Source organism: Schistocerca gregaria, chromosome 8 (genome assembly GCF_023897955.1).
Source record: "Schistocerca gregaria isolate iqSchGreg1 chromosome 8, iqSchGreg1.2, whole genome shotgun sequence".
Lineage (NCBI taxonomy): Eukaryota > Metazoa > Arthropoda > Insecta > Orthoptera > Acrididae > Schistocerca > Schistocerca gregaria.
The window spans coordinates 260,600,953-260,628,274 of record NC_064927.1 but is presented as its reverse complement, the minus strand read 5'-3'; the positions used below and the strand labels follow the sequence as shown (position 1 = coordinate 260,628,274).

The 27,322-nt window shown below is 37.1% G+C and overlaps 1 protein-coding gene across 6 annotated transcripts in view; it reads left to right on the top strand.

Moving 5' to 3' along the window:
• LOC126284978 (alpha-tocopherol transfer protein-like) overlaps positions 1–23,201 on the top strand; it is a 295,767-nt gene extending 272,566 nt beyond the window's left edge. For all 6 annotated transcript variants that reach the window (XM_049984260.1, XM_049984257.1, XM_049984256.1 and 3 more), the window contains 5 exons: positions 4,570–4,726; positions 14,222–14,474; positions 14,575–14,685; positions 21,256–21,367; positions 22,535–23,201. In XM_049984260.1, coding sequence (XP_049840217.1) covers positions 4,570–4,726; positions 14,222–14,474; positions 14,575–14,685; positions 21,256–21,367; positions 22,535–22,665 — 764 coding nt within the window. In that variant the 3' untranslated portion in view covers positions 22,666–23,201. The remainder of the gene's footprint in view (positions 1–4,569; positions 4,727–14,221; positions 14,475–14,574; positions 14,686–21,255; positions 21,368–22,534) is intronic.
• The last annotated feature ends 4,121 nt before the right edge of the window (positions 23,202–27,322 follow it).

Here is a 27,322-nt window from a genome sequence, read left to right as displayed (position 1 = left end):
AAGAAGCAGGCAGGCAAGCTTCATCTCTGAGGCAACTTCAGTGTCATGATTAATCCACAGTCCATAATAGATACATACCCTTTGCCCCACCCTGACAAGTTGCTTGCAGAATTATAAGATAGCCACTACTTTTCCAAGATTGATTTGTCAGAAGTGTACCTCCAGATCCCCTTGGATGAGGCCTTCTCATTGTCAATACACCTTTCGGCCTATACCAATATCAATGCTTGCCTTTTGGTGTCGCTGGGGTGCCCACAATTTTTCAGTGTTCTTTTAGAACAGCTGATAGCCTCCATGCACAGCTGCATCATTTACCTTAATGACATCATTGTGTCAGGTTCTTCCAGCAAAGACCACTACAGCAATCTTCAGTCATTTGTTTCTGTTTTGCAGTCTGTGGATCTCAGGTGTGATCTTTCCAAAACTCAATTTTTTCAGCCATCAGTTGATACCTAGGTATTATGGTTTTTCACACAGGAGTCAAGCAGTTGCATCAATGTGGTGACACAATTGCGGCTTTGCCACAGCCAATCTCCATTAAGGAACTGCAGAAGTTTCTAGGAAAAGTTGTGTACCATCAAAAGTTTTTACCAGATGCGCCCATTGTTGATCAGCCACTGCACACACTTTTGCATAAAAATGTGTGTTTTTTTCTGGTCCCTAGATTGTGACCAATCATTTGCTTTGTGTAAATCTAAGTTTCAATATTCCCCATGTCTGGCCACTTTTTGACCAGGTCACCACCTCATGTTGGCTGCATTTCCTCTCAGCATGGTCTTAGCAAGATGTTCATGCACAAATACATGGGCATCTCTGAATGCCTCTTTGCATGTGCTTCTAATGCTTTAACTCCCACTCAGCATTTGTATTCTCAGATTAAAAAAGATGCTTTAGCAATTGTGTTTGCCCTCAAGAAATTTCATGTCTTCTTTTATGGTTCTAAGTTCCATTTATTCACAAATCACAAGCCATTGGTTGCTCTTTTTAACCCTTCTGGTTCCATGCCAGATGAGGTAGTGCATCATTTGCAGCAGCAGGTTCTTTTCCTCTCCTGTTATCAATATCAGATCCATTACCGGCTGACAGTGTGACACGCAAACACCGATGCCCTTTGTTGCCTTCTGATCAGGCCAGAACTAGCATTTGATAAGGATAAGTTGCTTTTTTCTATTTAGATACTGGGAACAAGAGGGTGGTCATGGTTTTCCCATCACTTGTGCCAAGGTAGCATCAGCCATTGCCACAGATCCTGTATTTAATCAGGCCCTCTCTTTTGTGGAGCATGGTTGACTGGAGAAACCCCTGGGCTGTGCCTCAGACCCCTTGCGTAATTACTTCTCCCTCCAGCACCACCTTTCTGTTTGATGGGATTCTTATATTAGAGGACACTGCTCCCTGGGTTGTGATTCCCACTTCCTTACACTGTAATGTACTGTGGCTTCTACATGTCGGTCAGTGTGGGACCTCTCACACCAAAGCTTTGGCCTGCCACACATGTATTGACTGGGGTAGATGTGGACATTAAACAGCTTATTGCCAATCGCACTCACTGTGTTCAGCAACAATTGGCCCCACAGGCTTCTTTTTCCCGTTGCCAGTGCCACAGACCTGTGGGAACATTTATATATTGATTTTGCTGGGTCATTCTAAATCAATCAAACGTATGGTTTGGACATTTAAAACTCAGAAGTGGAAGTATGTATCCAGCAAGTCCCCTAAAGTTGCCTTAGACCGTTATTGAGTTTTTACCATTTAACTCAGGTGGGGAACAAGAGCCCAGCGCAGCTGCTACATGAATGCCAACCACAGACTCCCTTTCACTTGCTGCATTTGTTGCTGCATCTGCCATGTCACTGCTTCCGTGATGGTTACAGATCGGTGTACCTGTCTGGGCTCATTGTTTCAGCTGCAGGCCAAACTGGGTTCCTGCCATCATCAAGCCTCGCCAGGACTGGTGGCTGTTCATCATCCACACTCCTGTCAGGTGGACATCCCACCACTTCTACCAGTTGTGGCTGCGCACAATGCAGCCTGTTCTCCCCAGAGGCCACACTGCCTCCCCCATCCTCGCCACTGCTGATGCCTGTTCCTGTGCCTCAGATGATCCAATTAGCACCACGGGAGGGGAGGAGGGACGGGTTGCTTCCTGTTGGGTCCATGTCTGGAGCTCTGCCTCTGCCCCCATGCCCCCACTGCACGACTGCTGTTGCCAGTGCAAACCCCATTGCACTTTATGACACAGCCACTGCTGCCTGAATCTCTGAGAGCCCCATTGCCTCCTGAATGGACTACAAACCTCAATGAGGACATTGCTATTGAGATGCCATCCTTCGGCCTGCACTAGGGCTTCTCACAATAGGTGGAATGGCCCACCAAACAGCTCCCTCACCACTTCCACCCCTACTCACTGGTGCCTGCCCACCAAATGCTGCAGCAACCACCGTCATTGAGGGAGGAAATGGACATCAGCGATATCATTGGTGTTTTCCATGATTTGTAATCTCAGCGCCCTGTGAGATCAGTGCTTTATTTTTTTCAGGGCACCAGTGTTTTTTGGTACGAATGCTCTTTTTCAGTACCAGCACTTATTTGGTACCAGTGTTTTTTTCTGTACCAGTGTTTTTTTCTGTAACATGCATCTTTTTCTGTACCATGTATTTTTCTGTGTCTAGCGTTCTTATAGATGCTAACTGGATTGGCCCTGTGGTGTGCTCTGGTGAGCCACTAAAGGAACAGTATTATTTAAGCAATTGCAAATGAGTGCTCAGTCTGTTCTGTGACTTGAGTTACTATTGTCCATTTAATGTGTTCAGTGCTACATACAACCTGTACTTTATTGTATCTTATGTTGGCTCTATGAAGCACTCTGTTCCATAAATCATGATTTTTCTTGCTATAACACACTGCAGCAACCAATCGCAGCTCCAGTTCCAAGCCATGTCAGCGATAAGTGAACAATGAAGCTGCAGCATAGACATGGCCTCACATTCCAGATACCCATTCCCATTATGAACAGCGAATGCAGTTTTCACATGTAGCATTTGAAGTGGTTGCAATGGCTCCACACATATTTTCAAATGTAGAAGTGGCTGACATCCACTTCATGCATGGATATATTTTGTCAGTGCATGGGAGGCAGCATGATTGTATCATCAAGCATGTCCTCAGAGAAGACAGCTAAACAGTTGAGTGGTCATGAGTTCCAATCAGTGACTGCAAAAGACTGATTCATTGGAACCCAACATGCAATGTGCAGATCGACCAAGAACAGTGTCCACCATGAATGGAGGAGAAGGTATTACAACAAGTGCTAGCAATGCTGCAGATGAACATTTTTTGGCCTCTACTCACATACTTTTGAGACCAGGTTGCCATCTGCAATGGACACTCACACAATGTAGGAATAATCACAGTTCCTTACGTATGTGTTATTTACAAATGAAATGTGTTTTACTCAAGATGGTGTTGTGAACATCTGCAACACACTCCTTTGTTCTTATGAGAACATACATGCTATGACTGTCATGGCACACGCGATTGCGCGCGCTCGTTTGTGTGTGTGTGTGTGTGTGTGTGTGTGTGTGTGTGTGTGTGTGTGTGTGTGTGGACATGTACATGCACTGATGAGGAGACGTGGTGAACCCTGTCATTCATACACTTGTTGTAGTGTGTTTGTCCTCAAGTGTAAGTCTGTAGTTTGAATCCTAGTGGATTCTGTTGTAAGTTGTTCACAAACTCAATCATAGTAGACTATACCAGGGAAGTCTTTGGTTTTTTGGCCTATGTTTCATAGGATTATTTACTTGTTTTGTTGACCTCTAAAAAAATTGCTCTGAGCACTATTGGACTTAACATCTGAGGTCATCAGTCCCCTAGAACTTAGAACCATTTAAACTTAACTAACCTAAGGACATCACACACATTCATGCCCGAGGCAGGATTCGAACCTGCGACTGTAGCGGTCGCGTGATTCCAGACTGAAGCGCCTAGAACCGCTCGGCCACACTGGCCAGCTTGTTGACCTCTCCTCACCCATTTGATGTGGATGAATAAAAATCAAACAACCTCTATTTGTAGTCTTAGGAGTAATGCAGAGTTGACAAACTCTGCTTACCTCAAACAGTGCTGCTAATCTATATGAGCCTTGCACTATGCAAAAATAGAAGTGACAAATAAAAATAATGAACATTTTAGTGATTTAATTACTCACAATTTAAAGCAGCTTATTTAAATGTTAAACAATAATATTTATTGCAGTAATTTAGTTATCAATTCTGAAAAACATGGTATTCACTAATGGTTACCACAGCACTACTGCAAATAGTATTGTTCAGGCAGTAAGGTTGGCAGGGTATGGACACAAACAGCTTCCACCAATGCAGAACTAAGGAGCTGAATGACAAACACATTGATTGATAAACATTGGTGGTCTGTGACTAGAATTATAGTGAAAAATTCTATTGCACCTTATGTTGTAACTCATGAGTCAAGAAAAGATTACAGAATTCTTCTTCTGTGGGACGTTATTGTATATTAATCACTAATATATTTTGTACTGCTTATTTTCAGATAAAATACTGTACCTTATACATCATAGCTGCTATTATGATTTAGATAAAACAAAAGATACAATCAAAGTGTACTTCTCAATGCGAAACAAGATTCCGGAGTTCTTTGCTGATAGAGATGTTAACAGGAAGAATCTTCAAACAGCATTAGAATCTGTGTGAGTATTATATTCACTTCAAGATTTTACCCTACAACTGTTTTAAATCTTATATTTTTCTGCAGGATCAAAGCATATTTATTATGTAACAAGATAATCATCCTTCATGGTTAATTGTCATCATTCACATTTTTATTCACACACAAAAATTAGGTAATTTTTTGACTCTGGATGTTTTAGATTCTTCCAATAGGTGTAGACAAAATGGTTAAGGCAAAACATGTCTGAAAAACAAAAATACACTCTGACAGGTGAATTAGCTCTGTATCTACATCTGCATCTATACTCTGCAAACCACCTTGAGGTGTGTGGCAGAGGGTACACCCCATTGCACCAGTGATTACGATTTCTTTGTGTTCCATTCCCATATGGAGTGAACATACAATGATTGTCTGAATGTCTCAGTGTGTGCAGTAATGATTCTAATCTTATCCTTTTGATCACTATGTGAGTGCTACATAAGTAGTTTTAGTATATTCCTGGACTCATCATTTAAAGTTGGTTCCTGAAAGTTTGTTAATAGACTTTCTCCGGATCGTTTACACCTGGTTTCAACTGGCCACTGTTCTTTGTTTGAGGAATCCATGATAGTTAGAAGAGGGGCTAATTCAACCAAAAATTCAGTATAGAATCTGACAGGAACTCCATCTGGGCCAGGAGCATTGTTCAGTTGTAATGATTTCAGCTGTTTGTCAACACCACTGACACTAATACCTATTTCATTCATAATTCCTGTGGAAGGAGGATTAAATTGAGACAATTGTCCTGCATTTTCCTAAGTAAAGGAACATTTGGAAATTGAGTTAAGCATTTCAGCTTTTGTTGTACTATACTCAATTTCATTTCCCGTCTCATACACTAGGGACTGGACACTAACTTTGGTACCACTAACAGCCTCTACATACGACCAGAATTTCTTCTGGTTCTGTGAAAGACAACTTGACAATATTCTGCTGTGTTAGTCATCAAAGGCATCACACATTGCTCTCTTAATGGCCGAATGCATTTCATTCAGCATCTCTCTATAGTCCTATGCTTTGTTTTACCACTATTATGCAGTAATCTCTGTTTCTTTAGAAGTTTCTTTAGATTGACTGTGCCAGAGTTCCTCTATATTCTCCTGCCCTGTTCTGAAAGTTTCAAGTTCCTCATTGAGATATGACACTACTGATTTTTATCTGGTTTACTGGACATACATGTATTTCTGCTTGATTTAGTGGTCATTTGCATTTTGGTAATCATTACTACCACAACTGTGTTGTGGTCACTGATAGCAGTTATAAAGTGGACATCATTGAAAAGGTCAGGTCTATTTGTTGCCATTAGATCAAATACATTTCCATTATGTGTGGGGTCCTAACTATCTGTTCTAGGTGTTTTCAGATGTTTCACAGGATGTCTTATCATGCCCACATCTAACAAAACTGTAATTTTCCCAGTGGATAGTTGGATGATTAAAGTCTCCACCAATGATTACAGTATGATTGGGGAACTTACATACAAGTGAACTGAGGTTTTCTCTAAAATTTTCAGTTACATCAGGATATGAGTTTGGTGGGTGATATAAGGATCCAATTATCAATTTATGCCCACCCCTGATGCTAATTCTTGCGCAATCTCATGTGCAGCTACAGTTTCTATCTTGATGTATTTGAGTTTCTTGTCTACTGTGACAATGCACCACCTCCATTTCCCATTTGCCTATCCTTTTGATATACACTAAAATTTGCCCCAAAATCTTCACTGGTATCAATTTCAGCTTTCTGTAAATAGTGTTATGTGAGCTTCACTGCTTCTCATGAGCACTTCAAACTCTGACATTCTGAATGCTTCGGCAGTTTACTATTAGGATTTTAATGCTCTCACCTGTGGGAGGCATTTCTTTCGATGTTACAGTGATACTTGTGTGTTTCCTACAGCTTTCATCTTCTGAATTGGATGGAGAGTTGCCTAATCTAAAAACCCCTTATGTGCATCACACACAGACAGCTACCTGAATAGCAGCCTTTGATGTGTAGTGCACACCTGACCTATTTAGGGTGATGCCACACCTCTCATCCCTATGTTGCAAGTCCAGGAAGTCACAGCATTGCCTGTCACATAACTTTTGAAGTCTCTAGTTCAATCCTTCCACTCAACTCAGAACCGGAGGACCACAATCAGTTCTGGGGACGATGCTGCAAATTTTGAGCTTTGTTGAAACTCCACATGCAATGCTGGTCTGTCAATCTTCTGTGCCAGCCACTGGCAGTTAAAGTGTTGGGGAGATTGGAGAAAACTAATTTAGATATAGATTTTACAAATGGATGTAGAGAAATTTTGGAAACAATTGATAGGCAACATTAGGCAACTAACATGTATAAAACTGTGTCACTCAGGAAATACAAAAATTTAACAGAAATATTTTTCATGTAAATATTGAAGAGTGTAAGACACTACTCATCCTATTTAAAGAGCACTGGACAAGTTATTATAGTTAACACAAGTTATGAATGTACGACTGCACAAAGTTATTTTTTTCTTTCTCTTTCTCTCTCTCTCCTTTTTTTCCATTGTGATAAAACTAATTTGTTGCGAATATTCTAACAGAAATTATGCAATACATGTGGGAGCAAGACATTCACAACAGAATAAGAATAAAATTTCACATTAAAGTAAAGATAGTGCTGTCTTCTTTTTAAGGATTTATTTGCCGTGGGCATGGTCTTAATTGTTCATTTTTAGGTCTGCTTAAGCTCATTACTTATGTACTGTGTGTAATGTGCCATTATTTCAAGAGATGATAGAAATGAACATTTGAAATAAAAAACCCATGAAGACATTTGTTTTTCGCTGGATTGTTTCAAATCTAGAACATATTTAAAATACTTCAGTTTTTTCCAAAGGTTGTGTTGTTTTGAAGGAGCAACTGGAGGATATTCTGTCAGTCATATGGAATGCTATGTACTTCCAGTATGATGGAGAACACCATAAAAGTTTTGTTTCTGGAGCTGGATGAAGATATAACTCTACAGAAGAAAATCAGAAATGAGATGATCTGCAAAGTCATATCAGGGGCATTCCTAGTGCCATAAAGAAACATACAGATGCTCAAGAACAATCAAAATGAATTGTTCTTTTCAAAGCACAAACGTGCATTGAAATTGAAAATTTGCTGCAAACTGCATAAAACTGATTTTAAATTGTTGTCAGTTTATTTTGGACTACTGAAAAATATTATGAATCATATTAAGTTTACTGGCAACTGTTGGAAATGTATTATGAAAGTCTCTGTCCTGTTAAGTATAATTATAATAACAATTGACATATAGAAGTACATAACAAAAGAAAATCATTTCAATGTGATGGGTAAGATATGCAAGCAATTGTCATTAGAACCATCCTTTTACTTCTAACGACCATTTCTGCCACTTCATCAAATGCTGAACTTAGTTTACGGAATTCACTGTGTATATACACTACTACCACATACTAAGCTTCTGTCGTGCTATTTGTGTACAACATGTTTTGAGTTTTTTGCCCTATCAAATTTAGATATATCTTAATTGTGGTTACTTCCATAGCTCTCATCAGAAGCAAGATACGGTCAAAAAATATTGGATTTCTTGTTTTAAATCCCAGAAGTAACTTGGTCTTGACATTAAAAAATGGTATGAAACTTGCATTGAAGGAGAATGAGCAGAACATGTAATGAGTGCAGTAAATAAACAGAGAGAAATAGTTGCCTGTGCACTCTCTTGACAGCATCTGTCAGTAATGCAGTATATTGTATTTTATGTTAGACAGGTTATAAAGGAATTCAGTGCAGTTAACATAAAAGCTACTACTATGAAATAAGGTGCTACAGCTTCAATATTAGGTAACTGCTTGCTTAATATTTACATGAATGCCCAGTAATTTTCCAAAGGGGAACCATACTTGCTGCCAGCAGAATGGAAACCTGTTTACAAAGGCTGTTCTTATTTGCCATGTTACATTATTGGCTTTTAATCCTGGAAAATCAGATAATTGACAGTAGGATGCATTGCTGTCCTGTGAAGAGAGAATATGACTATGCTTGCAATGCAGAGGATTATGAACATTCATGGTAGGTTAAAAATTGTGTGCCTTTGTGCATGCCTTTTAGGGCTGCCTCAAGAGTTTCAGTTTATCACTTCTTTCCCTCCATAACTCAAGATATTCTTAAGTGAGACTGCGGGTTTGAATGTTCAATACATCAAAAGCTGCTGCAACTGGAGACATAAATCTACAGGCCAATTTTTTAACACCCTGCTGAGAAAAGAGCTGGTTACACTCTAAAATGAAGATGAGAGACAGTCATTGATGATCATACTGGCTCCAAGGCGTACCCAGGATCTGAACTAGAGGGGGGGTGGGGGGGGGGGGGGGGGGAGGGGCAGGTCATACTAGTCTCAGGAAACAAGGACTCGTGACAACATACAGCACTTCTTATTAAATAAAACAGTAAACCAGTGAAAAACTGCTTTTAATAAACATTTTAAATACAAGAATGCACTTGCATAATTCGAGAAAACATGCAGCATTCCTTATTAAATAAAACAGTAAACTAGTAAAAAACTGCGAGTATCTACCCCCCCCCTCCCCTCTCCACTGGCCCCTCACTGGGTACACCCGAGAATTAAGAAATGTTGTGGCTTGTAAATTTGTAAATGATAGCACTGATACAGAATACCAGACATTTACAGATTTTCTGTGGGGCTGCTGGTAGCTAATGGGTCAAATCATTCATAGAGGGGCAGGATTCTGTGCAGAATAGGAATGCCAGTGAAATATGTAACACTGGAAAAATTGACGGTAATGAAGCACAGCTTAAAAAGGATACAGATGTCTCTATTTGAACATATAAAAATTCTGTATGAATTATTCAAACTTAAACATAAAAAGTCAACAAAATTATAGCATTTAGCTACAGTAATTATGGACCTTGCCAAGGTGGCTTGTGTTCCTCACTGACATAGACCACTAACAGAGGGATGGGGGGTGGGGGGGTGGGGGGGGGGGGGGGGAGGGGTATTTGTCAAGTGGCCAGATTAATGTATAGTTCCTGAAGAGAGGCAGCAACCTCAAACACTCTTTCCCCAGTAGTGCATAACTCTTGAGGCACTATTCTAGCTGACTAACTGCTAATTCAGTGCAACTAATATGCATGCATTCCTGCAAGAAATGGATCAGTGACACAAAAATTTGCTCACCTAAAGCATCAAAGTGTTGCTTGTAGCTTTGGAGGTCTGCCAGGCTGATGTTTCAAAGAAGAACACTCATTGATATGTATGCATCAGTTTTTTCTTTGCTTCTTCCCAAACTGTCATTAGATGCATAATTTCATATTATTCTGAAAAAATTTTATCTCACAGTCAGAAGGTCATGTTCAGAAGGTCTGAACATTTTTCCACCGAACAGTATCTAACAGTAATGCCTGTTATATATCTGAACTGGTATGAGAGTGTTGTTGCAAGAAAGTATTGACTTACATCCACTTTCCTTAGAGCCAGAGATGTACAGACTGCTTGCAAAGATGATAATGTTAACTGAAAACAGTACTGTTTGTAGATAAAATAGGAACTTGTATCCCTGTGGAACACAAATTACAAACTGAACTTCTATCATTCATGTCATAGTGTTTGTTGTTACTGGAAATTTTACATAATGGAAACTTACATAATTTTTTAAATAATTCCCATTTTAAATTATGTTCCTGTATATTTTTGTCAATTTCTGACATGAAATTGTCAAGATGGTTATGTGATTCCATGTTTTCAGCTTTTAATATATAAAAAACTCTTGCTGATTTGAAACAGATAATGAACTGGCAATAGCTGCAAAGTCTTTTATTGTTTCAAGTTCTTCTGCAAAAATGTATCACATGTTTGTAAACTAATATGGGATAAAAAATAATTTTTTTCAGTAAGCTCAACTCTCAGTACATTGTAAGCCATTTCAGTAGTTGCAGGACCAACAGTCTGGGAGATTGACTGATCTGTCATTGTAAGATTAGTCAACATGACCTTGCTATGTTGTTGGCCTCATTGAAGCATAAAAGTCTGCAGAAATTTCAGATAAGTAGACTAGCACTGTGAACAAAGCAATTATGGTGACAATAACCTCCTGTTAAAAATAAGAGACATAATTTTTTCACCAGTACTTTTCTTCAGGAAATGCAAAATGTATTGCTGCTAATAGAGCTATTTGAAAGTGGATACCAGTATCCTGCCAAGACTACAGAAAGGGAATAAACTTTTCAGAGACCAGATGGACAGTTCATAATGTTGTGAAAAAAAAAAAAATGGCATGAGAATGTTTTGAACACGGCTTGTCTGCTTCATAGTCCAATCCTATGACCACTTAACCACGATGCTGCAGCTGGTAATGATTGCTGAATATTGCACGTGTTAAGCTTGGACCATTCTCTGTTTCTATTTTGCTATTTTTCATAGTTCAGCACACCTTCCTTGCTGTTTTCATGCTTGACATGTGTTCAGTGTTTGACAGGCTGTCCATTGAGCCATCTCACCACTAGATCTGAGGGCATGTGATGGGGAGTTTTCCCTCTTAAGTGCAGTACTTGTTAGCTGTCTGTCTCATAATTTTATAGTTTCCTTAACTGAATTTCTGTTTTGATAAAAGGGCCATTTCAAAAGTTCTGAATACTGTAAGATAGGACTGAAGAAAACAATTTGTATTGCAATATACCTTTATAGACCTACAATATAATCTCCACTCCTGCTTATGACAGCTTTCCACTATTTTAGCAACATCTGTATTCTGGATAAGACACCTATGCTGTTGTGCTGTCTAGTTACTAGGGTCACCTCACTGGTCACTTCATTAGTTGTGTCAAAATCTCTTACATGGAGTTGTTTCTTCAATTCGGAAAACAAATAAAAATGTGATTGGCTCATACTAGAACTGGGGAATTATGTGTGGGGAAGTATTTCCCATCCATATTTGTCAAAGGCTCCTTTCATTGGTAGGGCAATATATGGTCTCCCATTATCATGAAAAATTAAGGCAAGAGCTGCAGATATGTCAGGTCTTCTTTGATGAATATTCAAATGCAAAGTATTTTGCAGGAGCAGCTTGTAGTTTGAACCTGCTACAGATGTCCCTGGGGCACTTGATTTGTAGCTATCACTCATACATGTCACACAACAAGATCATCTTCAGTTTCACCTATGATTGTTGGAGGTGAAATGTTTTTGGGCATAGAGAGTCAGAACTTCTGCATTGTGATGACTCAGACTTCAGTTCTGGCCTAAAATCTCATTTCAGGGTTCATCAAGTGGAAAAATACTTTTCAGATACTGTTCTCCTTCTGTTTGATAATTTTGAATCAATTCTTGCACAATTCTATGGCAACCTGATTTTTGCTCTTCACTCAGATCATATGGAACTCATCTGCCAGGATCTTTTCTCACTTCAACTTTTCAGTTTTGCTTCTGTAAAATGTGGTGACATACATTCTGGCCTCTTATGCAATTTCCTCGTACCTTTTTTGTTGATCCTCTATCAAAAAGTCATTAATAAATAACCTGTGAAGTGTAGTCTGTTGCAGCTGATGTCCTTCCACTTCTTGTGTTATCCTCAGTGACTACCCAACCTTCACGGACATGGGCAGAGTGCTGTGATAGTGTAGTATGATGGACTACTTTATTCCCACCAACCTCCTCCGAAGTGTTGTAAATTTATGTAGGGTTTTTTTTCCCATGTATGGATTCGATTTTAATGTAAAAATGCTAGTCACTACTTGTAATCTGACCTGACTTGATTTGAGCTTACATTTTTAAACTGAGTTACTCATGACCCATACACATGAACCAGTAAACACACAGATGGTTATCACACTAAAGTCTTGCTCATGACTGATATGAATTTCAATTAGATCACATTACCATAATGATTTTGCATGCACAGTATGCAGGACTTCTGAAATGAGCCTTGTATAATTAACTAACATATATCAAAAGTGGGAATTTAACCCTTGGTTGTGGAGACCATACCACATAACCCTTGAATACATACTGTGAAATCATACTGAAGTTCATAATGGAGAATGAAAGAAAAATTTACTTCAGTTTTTTACTGCCTGTTGCTTTTTTTCCAGTCACAGAGGCAGTTGTTAAAATTCATCACTATATACATAAGTGTTAATCAATGTTAACAGCCAAACTGGTTTAAAACGTTCATATCTGCATCACTGCATGAACTGATTCATTTTTCCATTGATATGTGTATACTTTTAAGTACCATATGATGATTTTGAATGGTTTTATAGATTTGTGCTATATGGTGGTGTTTCTCTGAATAACTATTACTTTTTCTGGGGATTGGTGATCATTGCATATTGCTTTATCAGTTTCTGTGGCATTTCAACACCCATTGTCTTCAACTCATTGGTTCAGTACCCAGTGCCCATTGCTTTCAATTTTAGTAATTTATTTACCAGTATAACCATCAAAGTCATTAAGAACATGAAATACGAATACTGTTATAAGTCAGTACCATTTTTCAAGCATCAAAATTTACTGTCGTAAATTAGTAGCTATATTAAAAGTACTATGCAGGCCACAACACACTACTGAATAATGAAATTGGGTAATGAGTAATGAACTTGGATAACCTACTACTTCAGAGACAAAACTGTCTGCCTGGTAGCTGAGAGGTCAGCACGACAGAATGTCATTCCTAAAGGCCCAGGTTAGATTCCGGCTGGATCAGAGATTTTCTCTGCTCAGGGACTGGGTGTTGTGTCATCCTAATCATCATCATTTCATACCCATCGAAACACAAGTCACTAAAGTGGTGTCAAATCAAAAGACTTGCACCTGGCGAATGGTCTACCCAATGGGAGGCCCTAGTTGCATGACATTTACATTTTAGTGAGAAAAGTGTGAAGCCCTAAACATAAATCACTAAAACAAGAAACCTTTGCACATGTCAGTTCTTTATTTCTTGTACAGAGGCTGACGCAATAGATTGTAACATTTTAACCATTCTCAAAACACTTATATAAAATCAGATATAGAAGACACTCCATAAACAAAAATTGGATAACTGGAATCAAACCTCAATGTCTGTGACGTCACTGGACCAGCTGGCCTTCAAATGGGAAACAAATGTCAAATTCCTTATGCGCAGTTCATACTCTGCTCCATGCAAAGCTGATTCTTTTAAAGATTTCTGTCTGTGCCCAGGTGCTACCACTGGATAATGATGAAAAAGGAGAAGAAGAAGAATAAAGAGAAAGAGAAATGTGGAGGGGGGGCTGGTGGGGTTGGGGGGGGGGGGGGGGGGGTGGGAGGAAGAGAAAGAAAAATAACTTGTAAACTTAATCAGTACAGAAAAAGTGTGAGGAAATGTGATTCATTAAAAGATATTTACTTGAATTAATTTAAAAAGTCACTAATTATATTAATGTACCTTTAATTTTTCATCAAGAGTAATATTTATTTTATGCTTCATTCTTTCATCTTTCAGGTATGTAAATACGTTTCCTGCAAGAGACCCACATGGGTATCGGATACTGTTCCACAGTCTTCGACTCTATGAGCCCTCTAAGTACTTCTTTTCTGATTCTGTCAAACTCATATACATGACGATTGATGCTTGTAATCACCTAGATGGTGCCCTCCCCGGTTACATAATTATGTTTGACATGGTAGGAGTGAAACTTGGACATATCGCACGAGTGAACCTGTTACTACTTCACAAGTTTTTCCAGTATGTTCAGGTAAGGTAGATAAGATTTAGGACTTGTCTGAAGTTACATATGTCATATTGCTGAATCACAAATTATTTGTCCAAGACTCAGAATTTCTCTTATATTTCAGGAAGGTCTGCCTGTCAGATTAAAAGCAATACATATTGTGAATGTGATACCAGTTATTGATAAAATAATGCTCCTTATTAAGCCCTTCATGAAGAAGGAATTATATAGTATGGTAAGTGGTTATATGATGCACCATTTTTTCTTTTTCAGTGATGCATTCAGATTACCTTTAACATTACCTATGGACTTATTAACTCATATTTGTAGGCTTTAAATGTATATCATCACATTACTTGTATCTTCTTGGACCTACATTTACAGGTAAATTAAAACTTTTTAAATGTGAGAAAATGTGAGAAAATTTCAGTTTCTTTACATCTGTCAAAATATACCACTCATGTTTCTGTAATGCCACATATACCTCTGTTTAAGAGATTCTCCCTCACAGTCACATTCAGAAGAACATAAGAAGTTGAGTTCTCTTGTTCATTCATTCACACATTATATTCTGTAAATGCTATTATGAACAAGAATTTTCAGGGCCATGGAATGCATCAAGTTACACATTACCAGGTGGAAGCAGCCACTGAAAGCTACTTGTGTAAATTATAACAATGTTCAGTTTCACCTAATGCTACTCTATTCACATTGATGATCATGAGATTTACTTCACATTTACCTTTATAATTATCATTACTAAGCATTTGACAGCTGTCGCTACATGAAGGCCTCATCTTTGCTTTCCCATGCTTTATAACTTTCATCTGCAGAAATCCATGTTGCTCCATCATGTTTTCTAATATCATCAGTATCATCCACTCACCTACTATTAGATCATCATCATGGTCTATCTTTATTTTTGAGAATCCAGGAATGCATTTCCTTAATCCTTCTACTATACATTCACTGTGATATACATCCTGCTCACCTCCAGTTCACTTTAATTACTGCCTTAAATCTATGGCTTAATGCAAGAACAATCAATGTCAGTTTTTCATGAATTTGTGATACATTATGTAACTGGCTAAGAAAGTACCCATGTTTTATTTATTTGTTTATTTAGATCCCATAAGTCCAATACAGTGAGACATTTACCTGAATATAGTACATGTCAGTTTATTACAATTATACACACACAAAAAAAAAACATCTTGCAAGAGGAGATATAGGTATAAGACAAAATACACATAACAGGTATAGACAAAATTACACTTAAGAAATTCAAGTAAAAGTAGATCTTAATAGCCTCATAAAAGACATAGTAATGTTAACTATGATTCCAACTATTGTAATGCATAATAGAACATCAGATTTAATTAAAAGAAAAATGAATTGTAGTTAACACAGTTAAAATATTCTTCAACCAAATAAAAGGAATTATCTTTTAGATAGTGTTTGAGCTGTTGTTTAAATTTGGGAAGCTTGTGGACAAGTGATTTCAGTGATGGTGGGAGAGCATTGAACACCTTGCATCTCATGTAATTGACTCCTTTTTTCATAATACTAATTTTTTTAAATTCATAATGGAAGTCTATCTTCCTCCTGGTATTGTGGGTATGGTATGAATCATTAGTTCTGTACAGTTGCTCATTTTTACCATTGAAACATAACAGGAGTAGATATATTGACATGCAGGTGTCAGTATTCCTAACTTTATAAAATGGTTTCTACAAGAATGTCTAGGCTGGACTCCACTCATTAGCTCATTACCCTAATAACTCTCTTTTCACTTTTTTAAGTGGCAGAGTACCCCAGAAACCTATGCCGTGCAACAATAATGCATGGAAATAACTAAAATAAGCATTTTTTGTGATTTCTTGGTCACAGATAGAGGAAATCATATGAACAGCAAATGTTGATGAGTTTTTGAGAAGTTGTAAAATATGTTCAGACCATTTTAGATTCCTGTCAATATGTACACCCTGAACTTGGAAGACTCAACTTGTACTAACTCAATACGATTACATTTAATACTTAATTGATCCTCCACTTTCTTACTTACTTGGAAATTAACAAACTGAGTCTCATTAACATTTAGTGATAACCCATTATCTTCAGACCACTTAAGTACTCCATTAAAGAAAATATATGCTGATTCCTCGAGATTTTGGTTGGGAGTTTTGTTGATGAGGATGGAAGTGTCACCAGCAAAAAGAGTAAAATGAGTTTTAAAGCTACTTCACAAGGGAATATCATTGAAGAATATGAGGAAGAGAAGGGGGACAAGTACAGAGCCCTGAGGAGTACCACAGCTAATAGAGCCCCAGCTAGGTGACACAAAGTGGCCCTCAGAGTCATTCAAATAGATTTTCTGCTTTCTTCCTGTTAGGTAAGGTTTAATCTATGAGCCAGCTGAGCCACTTACACCATAATATGTAGCCTTTGCTAAGAGGATTTTATGGTTAACTCTACCATAGGCCTTAGAAAGGTCACATAAAATTACAACAGGATAAAATGTATGATTATAAGACGCTTAAGATTTGATGGGTGAAGAAGAAAATAGTTTGTTCTGTTGATACACCCTGTTGAAAGCCAAACCAGCTACTATTTAATACTTTATAATGAATGAGGTGGTCAATACGTCTTTTGTGAACCAATTTGTCAAGAATTTTAGATATGGTTGTTAAAATAGAGAGGGGCTGATAGTTGGTAATGTCCATTTATCAGCTTTTTAAAGAGAGGGTTGACAATAATACACTCTAGTCTCTCAGGAACTCTCTCACACTGTGTAGAGTCATTGAATATATGGTACAGTATTTTGCTCATTGGCTTATAGCATTCCTTAAACAATCTTCAAGAGATACCAACAATGCCAACAAGAAAGGATTTGAGTGAGGCATACAGATCCTTTTCATTCTGTAGAAGGTTTTGATGCCCAAAGTTAACCAGTTTTTACTAGAATAGGTTTCATGTCTGAATCTGGCAGTCCTTTTTGGAAAGGTTGCTTTGAATAGGCACAAAATTTCATTTAGAAAAGCATTATATTTGTCACTAACATTCTCAAAGAGCTCAAACTGGTCCCAATCATCTTCTTGTAGGGAACTACAGAACATATTGATAAATTTGCATTAATTTCTCTTAAAGTTCTACTGCAGGAATTGTTCTTACTAAGAGAGCTAACACATTCAACTGAAAGTAGTTGACTATAATGGTTTGAGAGCCCATTTAATATATGTTTTACAGTTGTGTTTAGATTTCTGCTTCTGTTTAAGATGATGTTGTCAATTTCACTCATGGAATTTGCTGTGACTCCAGTGGATATGTAAGATTAACCAAACTGTATATTTAATGGTAACGACACAACACGGCTTTCAGAAATCCAGTATCATATCATAGATATGGAGTACTTCATGCGGCAATAATTGGTGGTGGATCTTCCATGGTTCCCATTGGCAGAACAGCTAGTGTCAGTAATGAGGAAGGCAAAACTAAAATAGAAGAATAAAAGGAAGTTCATTTCAACTTATCAGAATCTAGCTATGAGCAGGAGAAGATCCACAAAGAGAAAAGAAGGGAAATCAAAGCACATATTTCCTATGCTCTGATTTACAAAAGTATTTACCAACACCTCTTTTATACATTGGGACAGCTTTTTATAAATGATTGCTTTGAACTCACACTTAACCTGTGTATTCCATAGCCAACAATGACAAATATGTTCAGTTATATATGTGGGATGAAACTATTGTGGTCTGTGAAGGAAATGAAATACCTTTTCATATTCACAAGCTATGTGTTTGAGATCAGTATGTTCAGAGATTCCTGCAGTTGCCAGAATAGCAATATTATTTTCTCAGTCACATTAATGAATATATTTCAGGAGGAAAAACACTATAATAGTAAGTTTGATGATATTGATCGTGTGTTCCTGCAATCTGGTCACCCTCATATAGAGGCCAACACCATTCAAACAGTTATCAAAAAAAGATATGCATAGGGATTGGAAATTTGATCAGATTAGGCCCAATAAAGGTACTGTAACTATGTTAACAGAAAATGAAAAATTTTTGGAGAATCGGTTAGGCTTAAGATAAAATGGTTGAATACAAGCATCATTCACATAGAAATGCGTACTTTTAATTTTTGTTCAGTCTGCGACAGATATCCCAGATATTAAATCTAACAAAAATGGGTGAATCACGACTTGCAACCCAGACCCACAGAGTAGGACAGTTTACCAGATCTTATTACCAAACCATCCAGGAGACTGTAGAGAACTTACTGCATGAAAGTGATGATAAATAATGTTACAAGTGTTCTTTCGTCTCTCTCTACTATGGACAGATATACACAGTGACGGTTGCACAAAGGAGATGCCTGGAAATAACTCAACTTACAACATTATCTTGTTCTGTTTCTTTTTATTTATTTATTTATTTATTTATTTATTTATTTACACATCTAGTTCCATAGCACCAAACTGAGGAGCATATCTCAAAGATCATGGAATGTTTCAGTATATTAAATTACAACATAAAAGTAATAACAGATAAAATAAAATGTTTATGAATCCAAAAAAAGTCAAACCATAAGTTTAAGTAAACACTATTTCTCTTCATATCAAAAAACAGGTATCAGAGTGAAATGAAAAAAAAGAGCAAATTTTAGTTACACAACTATCTAATTTTATTATATTGTCTAAAACAGCAAAAATAGACATATTTCATAATTAATAAATGTCAGAAAAACAACCAATGTCAGCAAAATTATAATTAAGAAAAGTGCTAGAGAACTTTTAAATAGCACAAATATTAGTATTTATAATCATATTTAATATAATTATAATCATATTTATTAGTGCAAAATATGAAACTGCAGAATAAATATTAACAGTAATAGTGGACTTGTAACTTTCCTCAAAATTACAATGCCTAATTCTCCAAGTTAGATTTTTTTACATTGGTTATTCTTGCGTTAAGCCACAGAATTGTGATTTCTACTCCACTTTTTTCCCTCAATCATTTGTTTATTTTCCGTCTGTACTAGTAATTTCAACCACCCACTGATCATTGAACAACTCTCCTTCTTTGAATGGTTTCAACCTTGAAAGTCCATGTCTCAGTGCCATAAAACAAAACTGTTAATAGGTTCTACCAGAAAATTTTGTTTCACACACAGAGGACACTCAACTTTGAACATCCTCTTCTGTGTATTTTTTTTTCCCCACTGCTTACACAGTAGCTGTCTTCAGCTAGATACAGACTCGTCATCCAATTTTCTGACTTCCTCATTAATTTGCACTATTTTCTCAATACCATACCCCAATTTAGTCATACTGTAATCGATTTAAGCTTCCTTTCAAACTTGCTCTGTTTTAAGTTCCTCCATTTGTTGTTTGAAGTTACCTACAGCAAATGCAAACAGTACAATGCCATTACCAAAATCAAGTTAGTTCAGGTATGTTCCATTAACACATATTCCATCTTTGTTGTGTCAGCTTAAAGCTCTGAGAACCTCCTGTTAGAGTATTTCTGGTGATATTTAATCTCCTCCCTCCTCTTTCTGTGCTAAATTTCTTGTGGAAACTGAAGCATTAACATATGTATGAGTGTTTTTTGGTACATTTAGTTATGCTTAATCAGCATATTGTTAATCCAAGGCAAGTACACAAATCATGGAAATTAAGCTGGTTCAGGTATTTTTCCACAATCTGTTAATATTAGACAAAATGGTGATTTATTCTTGTGACTCCATTGCATGTGTGTGAGCACATGCGTGTGTGTGCCCTATCAGCTCTGAAAAAGGATTTGTCTGAAAGGTTAGCATCTTGTTTGTATGCCTACAGACTACTCAGTGTCTCAACTATATGGTGAGTTGTTACCTTTACTCCTATCATTTATTAACATCAGTCTTCTGTAAGAACTATTCTGTGGTTAATGTTTATGATGGCTCATTGTCACACTGTTGTTGTTCTTCACTGCTTGCTTTTCAATACACTAACCACTTAAGTAGCACTAACTGTGAATTTTGGATACATTGTCACAATAACTATCCTTATTGTCTTTATGACATAAACTAGTGATGACATGTGGTGCCCTTATAATTCCTGTGTTAGAAATTTCTAGGATAGTCCCATCAATTTTTTCCTAATACTTGGTTTGAGAAAGTTTGATACTCAAATAGTTATGTACATGTAAAATGTAATTTAAGTACATTAATACAGTTTATGTTATGTAAAGTGTCCATGAAAATGTGAGTGGATCCAGCTTATTAACTTGTACTTTTATTAAAGGGTAGTAGGAAAAAATCATTCAATCTTTCAAATAGGCCTATGTTTTTTATTTACATCATTATGTCTGCCATTAAACAGTTTCTGAGCTCTATCTATGAGCATGCATTTACTTAGAAGTGTATTTGTTCTATCATTTGTCTTTTGCCATTCAATACACTATTTTTATTACATTTGTGCTTCTTCAGGAATGTTGTTTGTATAAATAGTAACAACATATTCAAGAATGGAGGGCTTCATTTGTCCCACCCTTGAATGTCACTAATAATGAGAGCTCCAAATCACAGAGTTAAACTTTCTGCATGATTGAAGCTCAAAGTACCAAATAAGACCAAATTGCATAATATCTGTTGTGTATTCTTAAGTTACCATTTCTTTCTCCAAAAATGGCCACAATGAATATTTCTGCTTATGTCAATATCTCTCTGAGAAAATTGAAAGATATCCCCTAAATGAAAGAATGCTACTCTGCCTGGTTCTAATAACATAATGTGTTATTGTTTCTGTTGTTAGATCCATTTTCATAAAACAACAGACAATTATGATGCACTGTATGAGCACTTACCACGAGAATGCCTTCCTTCTGATTTTGGAGGGCAACTGGCTAGCTTAAATGAGTTACAGGGTGAGTACAAAAATAATCATTACATACTACTGAGGAATAAAAGGACAGAGCAGGAAGACAAAAAAGTAAAAACTGAATTATTGCAGAAATAAAGCAAGTGTCTGTAATTACTGTAAAATGATAAGTGATATCTTTTAACATTACTTGAAAACTGAACATTCAGGAAGAAAGGAAATGACAGCTCTGAGCAAATAAATTTTTATAGTTGTTTTATTTGTTTTCACATGTGATTAACATTCACAGCGACATCGTGGAAGACAAACTAGTTTCTGTTGTACTTATAATGACTAATCTCCTTACCCCCTCCCCTCTCTGCATCTTCTCTCCTACCATCCTTCTAAACTGCAACCCTTCACTGTTTGCCACTCCCACCTTACTATCCCTCCTCCTCCCCACCCCAGCCTCCTCCGTACCCCCAGCCAGTCGCCACTCCCATCGTGCACTGGTGCTGCTGCTCACAGTGTAGTTTCAGCTCTCTGAGACTGTGGATGTGTGTGCAAGTTGCACTTGCATGAGTGTGTGTGGTGTGCGTGTGTGTATGTGTGTGTACTGCTGACAAAGGCCTTAATGGTTGATAGCTATGATTGTGTGAATCTTTTTATTGTGCCTATTGTGGCTCAGCATCTCTGCTATATGGTGTGTAGCAACTTTCCTTCTCTCATATTGTTACAAAGACTGAAAATCTGATTCACATGTAAAAGTAAAATGTAACAGTAGTTAATGCTACTTCAGTTGTTCAGTTGTTGTGATCTGGTGGGTCTGTTTATATGACTAGTATTGCATGTGGGATGATTAGCTTTACATGTGATATGCTGAAACTTCTGAATGGTCTAATATATTTCACCAACATGATTTTATCTATAATTGTGACAGTTTTCAACTGAGCTGGCATAGGAAAGTTGAAAACTGATTTGTTAATTGATAAAAAATATTATAAAATATACAAATGGTTTATTTTTCTTTGTAGTTATTTTAATTAAGTTGATGACTTTTACATTTATTATTCAGTTCATTTTTGTATCTAATTAATTTTCATTTCCTTATCTAATTATTTTTGTAATATCCTTGCAATGTTTCATTTTCTTAGTAACTAGTAGTAAGCTTAACATTATGACACCATAACAGTGGTCTTATTCATTCTTAACTAATCATTTTTTTGTCTTGCAGAACAAAACATTGAGAGACTGCGGACCCTAGTTCCTTTTTTCAAAGAAGATGAAAGCATGAGGTTAAATAAATCCAAAGCTATGGATGAACCACCAGAACCTGTTACACTGGATGCGCTGGAACTGGACTGACCACAACTAGATTACTGTACATCTCTGAACTTACCGTTTTATCAACAGTCATCTGTGATCTTACCTGCTATACTTAAGGGAACAAATCTGTAGGAATGTGTTGAAAATGATACTGTCTTATAATATGTGCAATTTGCTTTAAGAATGCTGTTGAGAAAGTGAGGAAAATGTAGAAGCAGATACTTGTCAGAAGTACTGGGGGTTCCACATTCAAATAAAAAGATCAAAGGAATATTTATTGCTCCCCTGATCTACGAGTAGGAGTAAATTTTGTTGCATACTTCACATTAATTTTCTCAGATGATCAGCAGGGGTGGTATGATATTTTCTGGAGATGTAAGATGTTTGTTAGTTATTGCTCAAATTAAAGGACTCTGTTTAGGCAATCTGATAACATTCAAATTTCTGGATACATATCATGGAACATGTTAAGAGTTCCCAACTCTCACTACGTACACTAAGAAGAACAGTTTTTGTCTTATATAAATAACAGTGATAATGGTAGCTATTATTGTCCAATAAAACCATGTACTGTACATTGTATCAGTATTTTATGAACCAACTGTCCCATTTTGTAATAACCATGTTCTGAAGGAGGTGTTAAACCTAATCTTCATTGTTAACCTACCTGTAACTAGAACGTCATGAGAAGCAGATAAGAGTGTTATACTGACAACAGTTTAGCATTAGTGTATTCAGCAGCTGCATTTTGTTCTACTATATGGCATAATAGAAAGACAACTTGATGTGCATTTGTATCACAAAATCAGAATCATATCTGTTACATTTTTCTTCATACCTGTCTCATCGTTACCTATACTGAACAATATTCAGCCTCCTCATATTACATAGAAAAATGCCCTTGCCACATTACAGTGAAGAATACTTAATACTCTCTCCCCATCCACCAGAAAACAGATGAAAGTACTTCATTGAAACTAAGATCTCATAAATCTGCTTAGAACAAAACCTAAGACTAAGATAACCAGTCTTTTTGTATCTGACAAAGTGCAGAGACTCTTGGCCTTATTAACACCAATGATTACTTATGCAGAACTGGCTGACTTCAATCTCTCTCACACCACCTGGATCAAATTTAACAGGACATACTGTACTGTAGGAAGATGATATGATGCTATATACCAATGGAGCCTGTTGAGCCTTACTTGACATTGGAGAGGTGTGGTGCTAACTACCATACATACGGTAAAGGACTACCCTTAACGGAACAGTTAAATCATGTACTCCTATTCCTCATGGCAACCATTGGGCTTGAAGAATTAGACACTCACCTGTGAGAGACTGAAACAGATCCTGAAGCCCTTTTCCATTACTGTAGCTGATTTTCTACTTTGTAAATGTATAAGTGTCTAAAACCTTCAGTGGAATCAGTTATTCATGTAGCATCTCTTGCTAAACAAAATAAAATCATAATTATTCATATGGCATCCTACTCTAAACAAACTAAAACTAATTTTCTGTATGTAATAATATGCATTTAACATACTTATGGAACTGACAAAAAAACTATTTCGATGTGAATGTATTATTGATTGGTGTTCCTGTAAGACACAGATGATAGTTTCCAGTTGACCATATTTGATACATTTCTAGTTGTCCATTGGAGTTGTTAAAAGACAGTCAAGCAGGAAAGTTGTATTTGCTATGTTACAGTTTACCACTACAGGTAACATGTAGGTTGACAGTGTGCCATTGAGAAAACTGCTTCTGGATTGAGATGAATAAGAGTATGATGTCGGCCTCTACAGGTTTACTATGGTGATAACTTGTTGAGAGCAGTTATAATTCACAGTTTGTGAAGTACACTGATGATATCTCATGGTGCCTCATGCCATCTCCTATCAATTAATGCAGTATCCTACTTTACATTTTAGACACTGAAGAGTTCTGGAAACTATTGTTGTTTGATAATGGAGCTCAACAAGTGGATTATCAGCAGACTGTGGTCTCACAAGGGGGAAAAAATGAAAAAACAACAGCTTTGAAACCATGATTTACACTATTACATTCGTATGGAACACTAGAGGGAACTATTGAATGCTTCAAAGTCCATCATGTGGACAGGTTAATAAATATAGAATGGGCATAGAAATTCTGTGTCACAACAATTGTATGCAGCTTACCTATGGAATAATGTGGTCTGAGTGTCACACTGGATTAATAAAATTTGTACAGCACTGACAAACATAATTTGTGCAGTCAGTCACATCTTAGGAAGATGGTAGAGAAGCCTGTGGCAGTGTAGATGGTCCTTTTGAAAAACTGCTCAGCATATTGGACATAAGTTGAGAGATGTGCATCATTGATGGTGTCAGTTGTTTAAGAAACATACACATGCTTGTCATTCTGATTGGTGCCTAGGGTGTAAGAACAGTCATGAGGAACCTGGGGCAATACATGTTGTGGGTCCCCTTGCTCCTCCAACATGCCTTCCCCCATTCTACTCCACTACACTGCCAGCCACCTCACCCCTTGCTGATGCATGTCTCTCTGTCTCTCTCTCTCTCTCTCTCTCTCTCTCTCTCTCAGCTTCTGAATCATGTGGCCCCGAGTTCGATTCCCAGCTGGATTGGGGGTTTTCTCTGCCCAGGACTGGATGATTTTGTTATCTTCATCATTTCTTCTTCATTATCATCATTCATGACAGTGACTAAATTGGATTGTATAAGAAATTGGGTACATATACCACACTGCTCTCCCTAGATTACATAATTACCTAGCCCGTTCTCAAAGGTGAGCCAAAATGTGAGGTAAGTAAGAAAAAATTTGATAAATTCTCCTTTATTTTAAATAGTTTGATCAATTGGAACACAATTTTACCTTTTTTCACATTTACCCATACTTCAAATAGCTATCCTTTCCCGCACCATTGCACATAACAAATATGTTTGCTACCCAAAGTACATTTAAGGGAGGATGTCATGGATTTTGGTCCAAAAAAATAATTTTTTTAAACTGCTAATTTCCCGATCTACACAGTTTAATTTATATAATGAGTTAATTTTATCATAATAGAAGCTTTGGAAATGCCTTTAAATCGTTAAGCAGATTAACTCTGCACTGACAGCCATTCCCACCTTTTCTGACATCTGGGAAAATGCTTGCTTCAGCAGAATTTTTGTCAGTGTGAAGGCTATTTTCTTTCAATATCTTTGGCTGACATCTATATCTCTGGCTGACATCTATACATCAGCCTGAAAACTTTCTTGCATGTGGTTTATTTACGTTTTGACAATACTAACACATATTAGTAGTTGGAAGGTAGAATTTGCAAACCTTTATGTGGAAGACAAGATTGATGCATAATGGGTGGTAGAAAAACTGAATTTAGGAAATGGAGGTTTTGATGGAAATGAGTTTACCAACAAAAAAGAGGAAGCAGCTCGAAAGGAAGAACATAAGCTGTCAGCTTCAGCACTGAACCTTGGGAAAGGAGAATTGACAGGTGTGTGAATGATGTTGATGTGAATTCCACTATATTCAGACTTATTGGTTTAGAGCTTAAGTGCCAGGCTATAAAGTTTTCATGTTCATGTGTTACCTGTAAAATTACAGAATGCATGATTGTTGTTGAAGAAAGAAGAGTGGGAATAGCTTGAGTTTTTAAATTAATTTGTAATTCATGTGGCTATGAATTTTCACATTTCTCCTCCAAAAAATAACAGACACTTGTACCTATCAAAGCAATTTTATGTTAGCATATGCTCTGATATGCCTTGGACAGGGCAAGGAATGAGGTAATTTATTGTATGGTTTTCTGAACATGGCCTCCACCTTGTGCAAGTTTTGAAAAAATGAATAAAGAAATGTTGGATGCTATATGGGATACTGCCAAAGTTTCTGTGAAGAAAGCAGTGGAGGGACTGGTACCAATAAGCCAAAAAGAAATAGAGCCTAGGGTAGATATTCATGACATTGAATCTTCTACAAATATTACTGATCTGTGTGTGTTGGTATATGGGACGTGGATGAAAAGGGGTCACACATCTCTGTATGGAGTTTAATCTGTTATTGGTATAGACTCAGGTAAAGTTTTGGATGTAGAAATTATGTGTAAATACTGCCACCAATGTGCAACAACAAAAATGTCCAATAATGAAGACAGTAAGAAACTGTGGCAAGAAAACCATGCTGTAGCATTCTCTAAAAATTATAGTTGCTCAGGTTGGGGCATCAAAGCTGCTGCAGTTGTATGGATGTTCTCAGATCTGAGGACCAATATGCTGTTAGAAATACTAAATACCTTGGTGATTGGGACTCCTGTTTGATCGAAGCTGTAACAGATAAAAAGCCATAGAATACAACAATAGAAAAGTTGGAATGTGTTGGCCACATCCAAAACAGGCTGGTGGTAGGCATCGTTGCTTGCTGAAAGAGAAGAAAGGTGAAGTATTTGAGGATGGAAAACCACTAGGAGGAAAAGGCAGGCTTACTCTAAAAAAATTATTCTCTACAGTTATTTTATTGGAGAGCTATAAGGAAAAACAGACATAATTTAGAGGCAATGAGGCAAAGCACCATGTGTCCAAAAGACAGTGTAAGTTCAACAGCAGAAATGAGACATATTCACTATAAACACTTGCATGCCCCAGCATAACAGATAGCTGTACTGTAGGTGCAACCACAACAGAGGGGT